The sequence below is a fragment of the Choloepus didactylus genome, chromosome 5 (assembly GCF_015220235.1).
Source record: "Choloepus didactylus isolate mChoDid1 chromosome 5, mChoDid1.pri, whole genome shotgun sequence".
In the NCBI taxonomy this organism is placed as follows: domain Eukaryota; kingdom Metazoa; phylum Chordata; class Mammalia; order Pilosa; family Megalonychidae; genus Choloepus; species Choloepus didactylus.
In genome coordinates this window covers 166,607,735-166,625,910 of record NC_051311.1, presented here as the reverse complement: position 1 = coordinate 166,625,910, position 18,176 = coordinate 166,607,735, and the positions used below count along the sequence as shown (strand labels likewise).

The 18,176-nt window shown below is 40.9% G+C and overlaps 1 protein-coding gene across 1 annotated transcript in view; it reads right to left on the bottom strand.

Moving 5' to 3' along the window:
- Positions 1 to 16,214, bottom strand: part of LOC119535511 (28S ribosomal protein S24, mitochondrial-like) — a gene marked incomplete at its 3' end in the record, with an annotated part of 81,417 nt that extends 65,203 nt beyond the window's left edge. The window contains exons 1-2 of the mRNA XM_037837825.1: positions 16,101 to 16,214; positions 15,882 to 15,993 (exon numbers count right to left, since the gene is read on the bottom strand). Of these exons, the coding sequence (XP_037693753.1) occupies positions 15,882 to 15,993; positions 16,101 to 16,214 (226 nt within the window). The remainder of the gene's footprint in view (positions 1 to 15,881; positions 15,994 to 16,100) is intronic.
- Positions 16,215 to 18,176: the final 1,962 nt, after the last annotated feature.

Sequence of the window (18,176 nt, the reverse complement as noted above, 5' to 3'; positions counted from 1 at the left end):
GTGACAGATAACACTTTAAAAATAACTGAAATTATAACTAGCAGTACTACATTGTTGTTTGATGTTATGCATATCAGTAACCAAAAGGTTAGAAGTTTTTAATTCTTACAACATTGTCTAAATGTTTCTTTTGCAACTTATATTCCATGAATTTAATCATTTTGCCTTTTAAATAATTAAAACACTTTAGTTAATGCATCTTGAAATAGTAATAAATAATTATTGACAAGGATTAATGGAATGTATAGGTGTTACATTGTTTCTCTTAAAAATACAATGATTTAACTTTGTTGCTTTGTGATTACAAGGAGATTTTTTTTTAATTTAATTAATTACTTAGCAAAGTATTCTCTTGGATATATTTATTTGAGGCATGGATAGCTTAGAAAACAAGTAATAATTTTATACATTTACAAAGCTTTATTTAATATAAAATGAGTAAACATAGTTTTATTTACTGGCTAAGCAAGGCTGTTAAGGGGATTTTGTGCTCGTGTTACAGGTTTGTTTGTTACACTTTAAACCTATGGTTTCTATTAGAAAAGGCCTGAGACTTATTAGGTCATTATTTAGCTAGTTTGGGTTTTATTAAGTAATCTCCCATTCAAATAAGAGTATAGGGACAGACAATAATTTAAACGTAAAGATGTTTAGTACAAGAATTTAAATAAACAGTCAAGGACATAATAATGTTAACATGAAGTACAAGAAGTTTTTTTGATAAAAGAGACTTTTTGCATCCTACACTGATAATTTAGAAAAACAATTCTACAACCTTTTATTAAGAAATAACACCTCAATAATTTAAGGAAACCTTTTCTTAATAAAAACAGCAAAAGACCTTAATGTGAGGAGCTTGCAGTACAGTGAGGAATGTTTTATTTTTTTGTGAATTATTAGGCACATACCCACAACATTGCATATTACTGCTTTGGGTGGTGGTTAAAATATTTAATGCTATTTTGTTTTATAAAACTACTTTTTTCTTTTAGTTTTGAGGTTTTGTTGTTAAGCAGTGTTATTACTAGTTTTTACCATTTTTAAACTTTGACCACAGAAATAATTGTTTTTACAAACTTTTTACAGCTTTCTGTACCTATCTTTCAACCTTGACTATGGAAATAAATTTTCCATTCTACAAACCTTCTATGATTTTCTGTATCCATCTAAGCTTTATCCCACATTCCTATCCTTCCAGGCTTTATTTTACATTCCTAAACAATCAGTCATTTGGGAGAAAGCTACTTGCCTTTTTCCCTTAATTAGAAAAACATTCTTTATACCTTCTATACAACATGCTATTACCACTAAAATCAAACTTGTTAGAATGATGCTAAATATTGAAAACAAAACATTTTTTGTAGAGAGAGGGAGTCAAAGTTCTCATTATCAGATTCCTTAGTAGAGGTATTATTTTATGACACTGGTTTGATAATTTTCACTTTTGCTGATTTTTAAATTGTATTAGTTACTTTTAATGTTCTCTTAGCAATTTTAGGTTTTTGTAAGGACCCTTTTGACTAGGTCTTTTTGACTTCTTAATTTTAAAAACTGATAGGCTAGCACATTTACATTATTATTATATTTTTTAATTGCTTTGGAAGTTATGATATTAAAGCAGAGGTGGAAGTTTTGCATATATTTTTTAAGCTGTAACTTTTCTTTTAACTTATAGATTTCATTGTTTTTCTTGGGACAGTTTCCTATAGCTAGCCATACCACATATAAAGGCTAGCTGGCTGCCGCTGTAGCTTATTAACAATTTTAATGACACTTTTTAAATTTAGACTAATTATTGAGAATAGTTTTTAAGAAAGATGTAACTGGCACATTTTGAGAGTTTTCCATGGCTGAACAACAGCAAAAGAAATTATAAAGACAGAACATAAGAGTAGGAGCTGTTTAAATGTTACTCGTTTTTTACACAAATGCAAACTGTGCAAACTGCACAAAATTTAAAAGGAGAACTACAAAATCTGGGGTTATGGTTAGTGGGGTTCAAACCCACTGAGTTTTCATGCATGACCCTTGGATTAACTTAATTAGCCTTACTACACAATAGATTAATTGAAACAAAAGAAAGCAGAGTGAGCATAATAAACAAACAAAAAAAATTACACACTTACCAAACACAGGGAAAGTCCCAACCGTAAAGCTACCTCAACTCAGATGTGCTTGGCGCCCACCTGCAGCGGATGCTTTCACCTGGACTTCTGAGTCCTGGTACTCTAGGAAAAATTTCTGGTTAGCTGAGGGGAGCTTCACAGCCCATGAGACATGGATTAGGGCATTTGAAAACATGGTTTTAAATAGTTAGGCTTGCCTGACCTCTCATTAAACAGAGAAGTAAGTTTTCTTTTTGTTAGGGGAGAGGGAAATTTTTAATTAAGTGACTTGTAGCTTAGAAAATTGTTTTTTATTTTTGGAAACTATATCCTTTTTGTTGGAGAGAGTTAAGGCTAGGGCAGCTGCACAGTAGGAGGTCATTCACACATGGAAGCAGCTCACTGGGATGCAAATTTAGTGCTTGTAAATTAGAGGCTAAACATTGTTAGGGATGGGGTAGGTTTGTTGATAGTAAAACAGCAGCAGACAGTAATTGAGGAGTTCTTGCCTTATTCATTCATCCTCCACTTACACCAGGTGTGCATGCTCTGGGTTCCTGCTGCGCTCTCCCACCCAGGAGAGGAGGGCTGGAGCGGGAGACGGGGGAGGGGTGCACGGGCAGCGAGTGGGCTGCGTGCGGGCAGGTGGGGTGAGGTGGGGAGGGGGCGGTGGCGATGGGATGAGAAGTGGGGGAAGGGGTTAACAGCAAGGGGAGGAGAGTGGAAGGGGTTAGAGAAGAGTTACAAAGCGGATGATTTGCAGGGTTAAAGAAGAGAAGCTGCTTAAAGGCTTTTCAGGGTTAACTTTTGTAGAGAGGAAAGCGGAAGACTTAGAAGGATTTTTTGTGAAGGAGGAGGATTTGGTAGGAGATGACAGAGTGGCTCAAGAATAGCCGGGACCAAACAGTTTAGAAAGCTTAAGATTAAAAGCTACAGACCACTTGTTGTTGTGCCGAATAAAATTATTAAGTTCAGCAAGAATTTGCCAATTAAAAGTGCCATTTTCTGGCCAATGTTTTTGTTGTTCTGAAGGATACTGCAGCCAAATTGTATTGGTTCTACTTCCCCTTTTAATTGAAGCTCAAACATCTGAAGTGGTAGAGTTAGGAGGAAATTCAGTTTTGGAGCTATTGAAAAGTGACTGTATATTACCTATGATTATCTAAGAAATTTGACAGGCTTGTGATTTGTTAGGGAACTTTTGCTCATCAGAGGCTTATGGAGATCACCCATGAGAGATATTCATGGTTTCCAGCTCCTTTAGAGGCTTACAATTTCCCTGGAAGAGGCTGACATGAATTGGGGCCATGCTCATCAGAGGCTTATGGAGATCACCCGTGGGGGGACCCATGGTTCTCTGCTCCTTTAGAGGCTTACAGAGACCACCCAAAACATTGCTCAAGTGAGACTAATGGCCCAGACCGATACAACCCGGTCACAACAACAAGCAGGCATCCCCAGTTTGCCATTGGGGGTCAGGAAATGCATGCAGTCTTTCGCCCAAGGCATCCCCTGGGTTACTTTGACTGCTGCAACGGGGAAGGACACTCACAGAGTGATGGAGAGTTTTGACTGAGCACTCAGGTTTTCCTAGGCTTATGAAGCCAGGCATTAAAGCGAGCCAAGGCACCACCCTCAGGTGGGCTGGATGTCCACTGGACACTGAACAAAACTCCCAAGGGGGGATCTGGGCAGAAAGACATCACTTACCTACCTAGGGCCGAATTAGTTGTAGATGTTTGAGAGCCATGAGGGTGAGCCGGCATCACATCAAGGTGGTCTGAGTTGATGGACTCAAGCCACTGAATGCATGGAAACCTGAATGGCTGTGTAGTTCAGGGAATGGAGTTGACTGGGAGGCTGCCCCATTGTCCTGAGGGGCCAGGAAACTTAAACCTCAGTCAAACCTCCATCCCGGGTCTTCAGCACCAAATGTTAGGTTCAGAGCCATTCAAGAATCCACACAAATGCAGTGAGTCATGGTTTAAGTAGAGAGTTTAAGGTTTATTAGAGGAAGAAAGCAGAAGAAAGCAGGTGGGAGCCATCAGAAAAGAAAGAAAAGAAAAATGGCTCCAGCCCTCTATCTGAGAGCAGCATTTTTTAAAGGAAAAACCTACGCTGGGTGTTGGGGGGGAGGGTCCTGCTGAGTGTGTTCTGGGCCTCGATTGGGTGAGTGCTTATCAGTTTCTGCTGACTGGTTACTAGGGTTCTAACACACCACTCTTCCTTGATGTGAATTATATTATCTATGTGGAGGAAGCAGGCCTTTTGGCTTGTTTGTGGTCATTCATCTTTATGGGCATATCTTATCTTGCCTTGTCTGCCCCCTGGAGTCTAGGTGCCACTGTGACTGGGATTTCTAAAACAGCCTTCAACCCTTAGTTTATGGCACACCTGGTATTTATGAGATAAGCAGCAGGGCCCCTGGATCAGACATTCCTTCTATATGTTAGACTCTTTTTTCTGGGGTCTGACACTACTGAGCCAACAGAAACTAAAAGGACTATAAGAGGATATAATGAACAACCAACAAATCAGATAACCTAGATGAAATGGACAAATTCCTAGAAATGCATTAATAGAATATGGTATACACATACAATAGAATATTATGTGGAATGGAGACTGATACGTGCAACAACATGAATGAACCTTGAAGATACCATGTTGAGTGAAATAAGCCAGAAACAAAAGAACAAATGTCATATGATCCACTGATACAAAATAATTAGAATAAGCAAACTGATAGAGTCAGAATAAAGGATATAGTTTACTAGCAAATAGGGTGGCGATAGGAATGAGGAATTAATTCTTAAATTGTGCAGAGTTTCTGTGATCATCAAATTTTGGTAACAGATGGTGTTTGTGATAGCACAGCATTTTGAACATAATTGACAGCACTGAATTTTATATTTGAATGTAGTAAAAGGTGGAAATTTTAGGTTGAACATGGTATTAGAATAAAAATTTTAAAAAATACATAAGACTATACAACACAGTGAACTTTATTGAAATGATGGACTATAATTAAGAGTACAATTATAAAAATGTTCTTCCATGAATTTATAGCAAATCTACCACATTAATGCAAGATGTTAAAATAGAGTGAATATGGGAATTCTGCATTTTATGCATGGTTTTTCTCTAAACCTACAACTTCTCTAATAAAAAGAAAAAGGAAAGTATTCATAATTTGACTGGCATTCTCATGGATCAATTTGCTGTGTCCATCTGCAGATAGGTTGCTTAAAACATGGCAGGATCTAAATAAAATTCTATGAACCACTTGTTAAGTCCCCCATTCCTTACCAGAATCCATTCCAAGTGAACAATATGAAAAGTTTACAAGCTTCCCAGGAAGCTTTAGGAAAAGGTGTAATATTTTTATTATTTGAAGAGAAGTTCCCCTGCAATGGAGTGGATTCTAGAGAAATCAATGGAAGTAAAAATACTTTTCCAGTCCCTCATTGAAAAATACAGGGGATACACTCTGAACACAAATGATTTACCATTTATTCTTATTTTTAAAAATTTTTTATTAGAGAAATTGTGAATTTACAGAACAATCATGCATAAAATACAAGATCCCCCTATGTCACCCTATTATTAACACCTTGCATTGGTGTGGAATATTTGTTATAATTGATAAAAAGCACAGTTTTTTATAATTCTACTATAATTGTCCATTGCTTACCTTAGGATTGACTGTGTTATGCAGTTCAATGGATATTTTACAAAAATTTTATCCTAGTAACATATGCATAATATAAAATTTCCCCTTTTAACTACATTCAAATATATTATTCAGTGTTGTTAATTACATTCACAATGTTGTGCTACCAGCACCACCATCCATCAACAAAACATTTCCATTGTCCCAACAGGAACTCTTTACCTTTAAGCCTCTCAGTCTCTCTGCAGCAGTACCCTGAAGGTAAACCATGGTCCTTGTCACTGGAAAGTGAATTGATCCTGGGCCTCCTGCAGGAGTGGGTTTGTGAGAAAGGCATTTGCCAGGTTAAGGACAGTTCACCAAACACTGCTGGAGTCCATAATGGGTTCTGTGAGAGTCCCAGTGTCAGCCAATTCCCTGATAGAAGTACCTCCCCTATCCCAGCAAGGGCTTGTTCTACATCATACACAGGGATACCAGCAAGAGGGCTTGAACAGCGGGGGGAAGTTTCCCTTCCAACTGAGCAGTGTTCATTTTATTAATTATTCCTCATACCTGCTGAAAAAGTAGAGATATCAAGGGTCCCAGAAAAAGTGGGCTTGTGCTCCTCCAAAAGAATTCCAGGGATGGTGGCGACTCCAGATGTTTCCCCCTCTGACAGTCATGCCTCTTGGCAGACATTAATGAGCTGGTCAATAAAGGTGTGACTGCCCAGCACCACCTCATCCCATGTCAGCACTGTCTGATGGATGGTGGGTGGTGGCATTACTTAGCTTTTCAGCATCACTCAGCCTCACAAGACAAGCCCATCAGCTGCACTATCCTAAAACCTTACTAGCCACACCGCCTGTCTTAGGATTTTGGTAGAAAGAGCTTGTGCTATCATTCAGCTCCATATGGGTTTAGTTCCAGGTAGAATATATTTGATTCACTGAACAGAGGGGGCCCTTGAGCTCCTGCTGATCTAGTCTGTTTTACCTTTTCTGTGTAAGGGGATGTGCATGCACACACTTCCCTTCCCCATTCTCTGAGGTGATTTCCTTGAACTCCTCAGATTCAATCTTGCTAAATGATTTCACATCTTTGCATCCCAACTGGGAGCCTTTACTATGAAGTTTTACTTTACAGAGCCTTTTCCCACACTTTTTTGCACACCAGCAGGTTAATGTGTTCAGCCATATCAGTTCCCAGTAAAGTTGCAGTTGACCTCATATTTTGCTCCAACGCACTTTTTCCTCTAGTTTATATACTCTGGCCTCAAGGGTAACCATGCTTTGGCAGCCACTCTTTCTGCCCACAACAGGGGCCACACTACCCCAGTCACCAGCCACTTCCCCTCTTGGCCAGTGGAATGCAACTTTAGCCCTTTAGGCAGGGAGGCAAGACCTGCTGGAGCTTTTAGAGCATCACCATTCTCCCAGACACAGACATCTACAAGACATGTGACAGAGCCCCACATAGACCCCTGCAGCCAACCTGAAATTCTCCGCCACTTCCTCTTTCCCCAGCTCATGTCTCCAGAATCCTGCTGACCACACCTTTTGTGTCCCACTGAACCAGCAGCAGGACTCACCCCAAAAGAAGAATTAGGGGAAGACCCAGATGGGACTGCCCCAAACAGTGCTACTGATATTCCAAAGAAAGAGGCACTAAATACCAGAATGATCAGTCCAATAACATTTATTAGGGGAACTGATAAATTCCCCTAGTACCTCCCATACAGAGCTGCAGTCACCTTGCAATGGACAGCGAGAAAGCAAGAAGTTCACTCTGCACATACGGCAACCTCTCCACAGGTTATATATAACTATATATATACAACAGGAAAAACGGTGCCTGAGTGCCAGGGGCTTGCATGCAAGAATTGGGAAAATATTTTGTTATGTGCTCTTTTCTGAAAAGAATATTCACTAGGGGTGGGTGGTGCTCAAGGTTATAGCAGCCAAAGCTCAGCATGCTTCCAGTGTGTTCCAGGAAGGGATATCTAAGGAAGTCACAGTGAGGTCAATACTTGGTTAGGTAGGAGATGCTATATATATCACACAACATTGTGGTAAATGAAATAAGCCAGACACAAAAAGACAAATATTATATGATCTCAGGTATATGAAATACCTAGAAGCAAAATGCACAGAAACAGATGGTAGTTTATAAGTTAGAGGGGCATGGGAGGGGGCAGAGTGGTAAGAGATTGATAGCTTAAAACATTAATAGTTTCTGTTTGAGGTGATAAGAAAGGAGGGTTAACATGTGTCAGAGATGGTAGCACAATCCTGTGAATATAAATTACTACTACTGAAATTGTACACTTGAATGTTGTGGAAAAGGAGGAATTTTGTGCTCTACATCAGTTACTGCAATAAAAAGTTTTTTAAAAAAACCTGAGGGATATGGTGAGGGATAGGCTCAAAATGAAGGTGACAATAAAGGACCAAGGTAAGGGATCAAGTTCAGGCTGGGGCTTAGCATTAATGTCAGAATGAGGTCAAGTTCAAGTTTAAGATGAGGGTGAGGGTGAGAACAAGTTCAGGTTGGTGTTAGTTGAGAATCAGAAACAAGGTGAGGGAAAATGTCAGATTGAGGTCAGAAGCATTGTCAGAATGGTCCAAATCAGGGTCAGGGTGATGGTCAGGTTCAGGGTCAAGCCCAGGGTCAGATCAGTGTGATGGACAGGGCCTGGCTAAGGGTGTCAGGGAGAAGCTCAAGGACATGCTATTCATGAGGGTTGAACCTCAGTGTCAAGGTTGGGATCAGAGTCTAGGTGTAAGTCTGGTTGAACAGTCAGGGTCAGATTTACATGACACTCAGTTTCAGGATGAAGGTCATCCAGGGGGTCTGGGTGAGGGGTCCTGGCCAAAATCAAGGTGAGCATCAGTGTTGGTTAGGATGAAGCCAGGGTCAGGTTAAGTTTCCAGACCAGTATCTCCATAAGGCTCATGGTAATATTACGATGAAGTTCAGAGTCAGGGTCTTAGGGCAAGGGTCAGATTCAGGATCAAAGACAGGATCCAGGTAGGTGTCAGGTTCAGAGTAAAGTCCAGTGTCCAGGAGAGGGACCAGGGAGCGTCAGGGTGCAGGGGAGGGTGAGGGTAAGTGTGATGGAGAAAGTCAGAGTGAGGCTGAGGGTCAGACAGGGTAAGGTCAGATTCAGGGTCAAGCATGGGTTGTGTTCAGGGTAAGGGTCAGAGACATGATCATGGAAAGTCTGAGTGAGACTGAGGGTGATGGTCATAGCTACACTGAGGTTGAGGGTGAGGGACAGGCTGTGGGACACAGTCAGGGACAGGATTAGTGCCACAGTGAGAGTGAGGCTGAGGTTCAGGTTCAGTGTCAGAGTGAGAATCATGGTCAGGATGAATCAAGGTTGGGGTCAGGGTAAAAGCCAACACCACCATCAGGGTTAGTGAGCCAGGGTCACTGTCAAGTTCAGGATCAGTGTGAAGGTCCAGTCAGGGTCAGGATGAGGGTGAGGGTGAGAGATTGTCAGGGTTAGGTTCAAGGTGAGGGTCAGGGTCAGTGTCAGGTTGAAAGTCAGGAATCCCTGCTTCCCCCCACCCTCTCCCTCCTGCAGCACCACACACAGGCTTTCATGGGGGCAACTTTCTGAAATGCTCTGTGCCCATTTACCTGCATGTCTACCTCCTTCAACTCCTTGGAGTCTTTAAGTGGCTTAATTGTGTCCCCTTCACTAGTTTATCAGTGCCAAAAAACAAGGATCTTGGCATGTTTTGCCCATTAATGAATCCCAAGCACTTAGAAGAGAGCCTGCCACAGGGAAGGTAACTGTTGAATGAATGGATGGGTATATACTAAAGTATTTCTGAAAAATGGTACATTTGGAAATAAAATGCAACCAAGTGTTAACAGTTCTTTCTGGGGTAGAATTGTAAGAAAGATTCTTGGTCTTCTTCATATCTGTTCATATTGTTTTGATTTTTAAAAAATTAACACTGATTATAATCACAAAAAATGGATCTTGCCATGTGGAGAGAATAAAAAAATTTTGGGTAAAGTGTCCACATCGTGATTGGCTCAAGGTACTCAATGAAGTAGAGCCAAAGCTGAAATTCAGGTAACCCTGGGAAGCCCTCCACAGTTCCATGGGAATAGTAGAGACACACTGCGAGGCAGGACAGCAGAGAGGGCCATTATTCTACAGCAGCTTCAAAAACAAGGCCTCAGTACACGGAGGGGATGCATTTCCCCATGTTCTACTTCACTTCTTTCCAACATACTTCAGTTCTTTGCAGGCTAGAGATTGATGCAAAAGCGGGGGGAGGGCAGTGATTGTCCTATAGGTTCTTTTTTTATTTTTTTATTTTATTTATTTTTATTTATTTTTTAAATCTTCATTTTATTGAGATATATTTACATACCATGCAGTCATACAAAACAAATCATACATTCAATTGTTCACAGTACCATTACATAGTTGTACTTTCATCACCTAAATCAATCCCTGACACCTTCATTAGCACACACACAAAAATAACAAGAATAATAATTAAAGTGAAAAAGAGCAATTAAAGTAAAAAAGAACACTGGGTACCTTTGTCTGTTTGTTTCCTTCCCCTATTTTTCTACTCATGCATCCATAAACTAGACAAAGGGGAGTGTGGTCCTTATGACTTTCCCAATCCCATTGTCACCCCTCATAAGCTACATTTTTACACAATTGTCTCTGAGCTTCATGGGTTCTGGGTTGTAGTTTGATGGTTTCAGGTATCTACCACCAGCTACCCCAATTCTTTAGAACCTAAAAAGGGTTGTCTAAATTGTGCGTAAGAGTGCCTACCAGAGTGACCTCTCGGCTCCTTTTGGAATCTCTCTGCCACTGAAGCTTATTTCATTTCCTTTCACATCCCCCTTTTGGTCAAGAAAATGTTCTCCATCCCAAGAAGCCGGGTCTATATTCCTCCCCGGGAGTCATATTCCACGTTGCCAGGGAGATTCACTCCCTTGGGTGTCTGATCTCACTTAGGGAAGAGGGCAGTGATTTCACCTGCCAAGTTGGCTTAGGTAGAGGGAGAGAGGGCCACATCTGAGCAACAAAGAGGCATTTGGGAGGAGGCTCTTAGGCACAATTATAGGGAGGCCTACCCTCTTCTTTGCAGCAACAGTCTTCCCAAGGGTAAATCCTGTGGTACAGGGCTCAACCCATCAAACCAGCAGTCACCTATGTCTGTGGTCATGTTAGCAACCATCGAGGTGGGGTAGGCCAATACCCCTGCATTCTTCACTGGCTCCTCAAGGGGGCTCTACATATTTTTTTCCTTGTTTTTTTAATTTTTTTTTAAATCAACAGTATGAAAAATAAAAAAATTAAAAAAAATTTTTAAAAATACAATAAAAGAACATTTCAAAGAGACCATAACAAGAGAGTAAGAAAAAGACAACTAACCTAAGATAACTAATTTACTTCCAACATGTTCCTACTCTACCCCAAGAAAGTTACCTAATATAGCAACATTTCTGTGAACTTGTTCCTACTATACCCATCAGAAATTAACAGACCATAGTCATTCCTGGGCATTCCCAGAACATTAAATTTACCCATGATAGCTTATCTGTTCTTCTTGGATTATTGTTCCCCCTTCCTTAATTGCTCTCCATTGCTAGTTCCCCTACATTCTACATTATAAACCATTTGTTTTACATTTTTCAAAGTTCACATTAGTGGTAGCATATAACATTTCTCTTTTTGTGCCTGGCTTATTTCGCTCAGCATTATGTTTTCAAGGTTCATCTATGTTGTCATATGTTTCACGAGATTGTTCCTTCTTACTGCCATGTAGCATTCCATCCTGCGTATATACCACATTTTATTTATCCACTCATCTGTTGAAGGACATTTGGGTTGTTTCCATCTCTTGGCAATTGTGAATAATGCTGCTATGAACATTGACGTGCAGATATCTGTTCGTGTCACTGCTTTCTGATCTTCCGGGTATATACCGAGAAGTGCAATCGCTGGATCGAACGGTAATTCTATACCTAGTTTTCTAAGGAACTGCCAGACTGACTTCCAGAGTGGCTGAACCATTATACAGTCCCACCAACAATGAATAAGAGTTCCAATTTCTCCACATCCCCTCCAGCATTTGTAGTTTCCTGTTTGTTTAATGGCAGCCATTCTAATCGGTGTGAGATGGTATCTCATTGAGGTCTTAATTTGCATCTCTCTAACAGCTAGTGAAGCTGAACATTTTTTCATGTGTTTCTTGGCCATTTGTATTTCCTCTTCAGAGAACTGTCTTTCATATCTTTTGCCCATTTTATACTTGGGCTGTCTGTACTCTTGTCATTGAGTTGTAGGATTTCTTTATATATGCAAGAAATCAGTCTTTTGTCAGATACATGGTTTCCAAAAATTTTTTCCCATTCTGTTGGCTGCCTCTTTACCTTTTTGAGAAATTCCTTTGAGGTACAGAAACTTCTAAGCTTGAGGAGTTCCCATTTATCTATTTTTTCTTTTGTTGCTTGTGCTTTGGGTTTTAAGTCTAGGAAGTGTCCACCTAATACAAGGTCTTGAAGATGTTTTCCTACCTTATCTTCTAGGGGTTTTATGGTACTTTCTTTTATATTGAGATCTTTGGTCAATTTTGAGTTAATTTTTGTGTAGGGTGTGAGGTAGGTGTCCTCTTTCATTCTTTTGGATATGGATATCCAACTCTCCCAGCCCCATTTGTTGAAAAAACCATTATGACCTATTCAATGACTTTGGGGGACTTATCAAAGATCAGTCGGCCATAGATCTGGGGGTCTATCTCCGAATTCTCAATTAGACTCCATTGATCTATATGTCTATCTTTGTGCCAGTGCCATGCTGTTTTGACAACTGTGGCTTTATAATAAGCTTCAAAGTCAGGGAGTGTAAGTCCTCCCACTTCGTTTTTCTTTTTTACAGTGTCTGTAGCAATTCAAGGCATCTTCCCTTTCCAAATAAATTTGATAACTAGCTTTTCCAAGTCTGCAAAGTAGGTTGTTGGAATTTTGATTGGGATTGCACTGAATCTGTAGATGAGTTTGGGTAGAACTGACATCTTAATGACATTTAGCCTTCCTATCCATGAACATGGAATATTTTTCCATCTTTTAAGGTCCCCTTCTATTTCTTTTAGTAGAGTTATGTAGTTTTCTTTGTATAGGTCTTTTACATCTTTGGTTAAGTTTATTCCTAGGTACTTGATTTTTTTAGTTGCTATTGAAAATGGTATCTTTTTCTTGAGTGTCTCTTCACTTTGTTCATTTCTAACATACAGAAACCTTACTGACTTCTGTGCATTAATCTTGTATCCCGCTACTTTGCTAAATTTGTTTATTAGCTCTAGTAGCTGTATCATTGATTTCTCAGAGTTTTCCAGATATAAGATCATATCATCTGCAAACAATGACACTTTTACTTCTTCTTTTCCAATTTGGATGCCTTTTATTTCTTTGTCTTGCCAGATTGCCCTGGCTAGCACTTCCAGCACAATGTTGAATAACAGTGGTGACAGCGGGCATCCTTGTCTTGTTCCTGATCTTAGAGGGAAGGCTTTCAGTCTCTCACCATTGAGTACTATGCTTGCTGTGGGTTTTTCATATATGCTCTTTATCATATTTAGGAAGTTTCCTTCAATTCCTACCTTTTGAAATGTTTTTATAAAAAAGGGATGTTGGATTTTGTCAAATGCTTTTTCAGCATCTTTTGAGATGATCATTTGATTTTTCCCTTTCCAATTGTTAATGTGTTGTAATACATTGATTGATTTTCTTATGTTGAACCATCCTTGCATGCCTGGAATGAACCCCACTTGGTCATGCTGTATGATTTTTTTAATGTGTCTTTGGATTCGATTTGCAAGTATTTTGTTGAGGATTTTTGCATCTATATTCATTATGGAGATTGGCCAGTAGTTTTCCTCTTTTGTAGCATCTTTGCATGGTTTTGGTATTAGATTGATGTTAGCTTCATAAAACAAGTTAGGTAGTGTTCCATTTTCTTCAGTGTTTTGAAACAATTTGAGTAAGATTGGTGTCAGTTCTTTCTGGAAAATTTGGTAGAATTCCCCTGTGAAGCCATCTGGCCTGGGCATTTATTTGTGGGAAGATTTTTGATGACTGATTGGATCTCTTTGCTTGTGATGGGTTGGTTGAGGTCTTCTATTTCTTCTCTGGTCAATCTAGGTTGTTCATATGTTTCCAGGAAATTGTCCATTTCCTCTACATTATCCAGTTTGTTGCCATACAGTTGTTCATAGTATCCTCTTATAATTTTTTTAATTTCTTCAGGATCTGCAGTTATGTCACCTTTTTCATTCATTGTTTTGTTTATATGGGTCTTCTCCCTTTTTGATTTTGTCAGTCTAGCTAGGGGCTTGTCAATCTTGTTGATCTTCTCAAAGAACCAACTTTTGATGATATTGATCCTCTCTACTGTTTTTTTGTTCTCTATGTCATTTATTTCTGCTTTAATCCTTGTTATTTCTTTTCTTCTACTTGGTTTAGGATTGGTTTGCTGTTCATTTTCTAGCTTCTTCAGCTGATCAGTTAGGTCTTTGATTTTGGCTCTTTCTTCCTTTTTAATATATGCATTTAGTGCTATAAATTTCCCCCTCAGTACTGCTTTTGCTGCATCCCATAGGTTTTGGTATGCTGTGTTCTCATTTTCATTCATCTCTATATATTAGCAATTTCTCTTGCTATTTCTTCTTTACCCCACTGATTGTTTAGGAGTGTGTTGTTTAACCTCCAGGTATTTGTGAATTTTCTAAGTCTCTGATGGTTATTGACCTCTAATTGTATTTCATTGTGGTCAGAGAATGTGCTTTGAATAATTTCAATCTTTTTAAATTTATTGAGCCTTGTTTTATGTCCCAGCATATGTTCTATTCTGGAGAAAGTTCCATGAGCACTAGAGAAGTATGTGTATCCTGGTGATTTGGGATGTAATATTGTATATATGTCTGCTAAATCTAATTCATTTATCAGATTGTTTAGGTTTTCAATTTCCTTATTGGTCTTCTGTCTGTTTGATTTAATGGGTTATTGAAATGCTAAGAGACAATGCAATTAGGGCCATTAAGGAAAGATCCAAGGGGCAGAGAGATCAGTTTTTCTTCAGGATTTGCATATGAGCCTCAGGGCCTGAGCTCTGCCCTTCCCCTTTCTATGTTCACCAGAACTCCAAGAATCCTCTGCTTTTATTTTGGAGTTTTTCTTGCTGTTTTTTGCTATGCCTATCTCCTCTCTGGTGGGCTGGCTGCTCTCAGATTCTCTGGTGTCTGATCTCAGTCTATCTATTGTTGGAGTTTGGATCAGTTGGATGAGTTTCCGATAAGAGCTGCCACTGCAGTTCTCCCTTCTCCTTCCCAGGGCTGATGGCCCCTCCTCCCACAGGACTGAGCCTAACAGGGAGGGGCATGGGTCCCCTGGCTGGAAAAACTCACAGATTTTGCTTATCTCAGCTCTTCGACATGTTCATGAGTGTTGTATGAAGTATGCCCAAAGTCAAATTGCTCTGTGGTGTCCAGTCCACACAGTTCCTGGCTTTCTACCTACTTTCCTGGAGAAGCAACTAAAACATACAGCTCACCAATCTGCCATCTTGCCCCACCTCTAGTAGGATTCTTCCCAGTGGTGACCAACTGTGAAATGAAAGACAAGGATCCACGCAAACCAGAGGCAGAGGAGTGCCTTATATTCCTATAGGTTCTTATACACATCATTTCATGGCACAGTCTGGAGATGCAGATGCATGGGACACTTGTAAAAGTGGGACAGCAAAACATTTCTGTTCAGTTGACCCCCACCTCCCAGGTGGAAAAAGCCAATTATGCATTAATCTTCAAATTCATTTCAATATTCCTGATGTATATGTCTCAGCTTTTTTATTTCTCCTTTGAACCAGTTTTATTAGATATCTCATTCCCCCATTAATTACTGTTAAAGTAAAATCTTGTACACATGTTCATTGTCTATTTGCTTGACAGTCATGGGTCATTTTTTGTTTTTGTTTTTAAACCATCCTTAAACACTTTGAGCAAAAGTGAGGGCTCCTTTTCCTGTGCCCCCTGAGGTGGGTGTGCTGCTATCTCTCTGGCTTGTCACTGTCACCTCACCTGTGTGCAGTGACAGCCAGCTCTTACGGTGGGTGATGTAGTGCGGTGCATGGGCCTCCTTGTAGGTCACCGGCTTGTCCCCCTTGCCCACGCGTACTTGGGCAGTACGGTTCTGTGAACAGAAAAGACCTGTGACCCCAAGTGCTCCCCATGCCCCCACCTGCTCCCCACCCTGCCCACCAAGGGGCTCCTGAACCCCACCCCACCCCCCACGCCCACCTCCACCTTGGCACAGGCTGTGGAGATGTGCAGGGTGTGCCAAGTGCACAGCAGCTCTCGGCTCCTGAGCAGGACCTTTGCTGATGTGGGAACGTGAGACAGATGGCAGGGCATCTCACTTAACCATCACCCAACCCCAGCCACACATGGTGCTAATGCCTGAGCTGAGCAGCTGTGGTTTACATAGTGTGTTCCCCTTCCTTGTTTCCTGTGGGAGTGACGGTTGAATTATCATATGGGGATTGGCAGGGACATGAAGACAAACAGTGAGTGCTGGAGGTCACACAGGAGAGAGGCAGTGAAGAACACATCTGGCCAGTACATTTTGCATTACCAAGATTTCTTTGACCAAACTTGACGCTGGGTCCTCATAAGACCTGTTAGAAAAGATGCAAGATTGTTCCAGTTTGTTAAAGCTGCCCTTATGCAAAACACCAGAAATAGATTGGCTTTTATGAAGGGGGATTATTTGGTTATAAATTTACAGTCCTAAGGCCATAAAAGGGGTTGGGAGAACTGGATATCCATATCCAAAAGAGTGAAAGAGGACCTCTACCTCACACTCTACACAGAAATTAACTCAAAGTGGATCAAAGAACTCAACAAGAGACAATGCCATAAAATTCCTAGAAGATAATGCAGGGAAACATCTTGAAGACCTTGTATTATGAATTCGTTTCCTAGACCTTACACCCAAAGCATAAGCAATGAAAGAAAAAATAGATAAATGAGAACTCCTCAAAATTAAAAGCCTCTGTACCTCAAAAGAATTTGTCAAAAAGGAGAAGAGCAGAGGTAGGGGGCAAGATGGCAGACTGGTGAGCTGTATGTTTTAGTTACTCCTCCAGGAAAGTAGGTAAAAAGCCAGGAACTGCGTGGACTGGACACCACAGAGCAATCTGTCTTTGGGCATACTTCATACAACACTCATGAAAACGTGGAACTGCTGAGATCAGCGAAATCTGTAAGTTTTTGCGGCCAGGGGACCCGCGCCCCTCCCTGCCAGGCTCAGTCCCGGGGGAGGAGGGGCTGTCAGCTCCAGGAAGGAGAAGGGAGAATTGCAGTGGCTGCTCTTACCGGAAACTCATTCTACTGATTCAAACTCCAACCATAGATAGACTGAGGCCAGACACCAGAGACTCTGAGAGCAGCCAGCCCAGCAGAGAGGAGACAGGCATAGAAAAAAAACAACACGAAAAACTCCAAAATAAAAGCAGAGGATTTTTGGAGTTCTGGTGAACACAGAAAGGGGAAGGGCGGAGATCAGGCCTTGAGGCGCATATGCAAATCCCGAAGCAAGGCTGATCTCTCTGCCCTGTGCACCTTTCCTTAATGGCCCTGGTTGCTTTGTCTATTAGCATTTCAATAACCCATTAGATCTCTGAGGAGGGCCGGTTTTTTTTTTTTTTTTTTTTTTTTTTTTAAATCCTTTTTGCTTTTTCTAAAACAATTACTCTAAGAAGCTCAATACAGAAAGCTTCAAAGAATTGAAATTTGAGCACGTCAAGTCAAGAGCAGAACTAAGAGAGCTCTGAGACAAAAGGCAATAATCCAGTGGCTGAGAAAATTCACTAAACAACACAACTTCCCAAGAAAAGGGGGGTGTCCGCTCACAGCCACCATCCTGGTGGACAGGAAACACTCCTGCCCATCGCCAGCCCCATAGCCCAGAGCTGCCCCAGACAACCCAGTGTGACGGAAGTGCTTCAAATAACAGACACACACCACAAAACTGGGCGTGGACATTAGCCTTCCCTGCAACCTCAGCTGAATGTCCCAGAGCTGGGAAGGGGGAGCAGTGTGAATTAACAGAGCCCCATTCAGCCATCATTTGAGCAGACTGAGAGCCTCCCAACACAGCCCAGCAGCCCAGAACTGCCCTGGGGGGACGGCACTCACCTGTGACATAGCACAGTCATCCCTCAACAGAGGACCCGGGGTGCACAGCCTGGAAGAGGGGCCCACTTGCAAGTCTCAGGAGCCATACGCCAATACCAAAGACTTGTGGGTCAGTGGCAGAGACAAACTGTGGCAGGACTGAACTGAAGGATTAGACTATTGCAGTAGCTTTAAAAC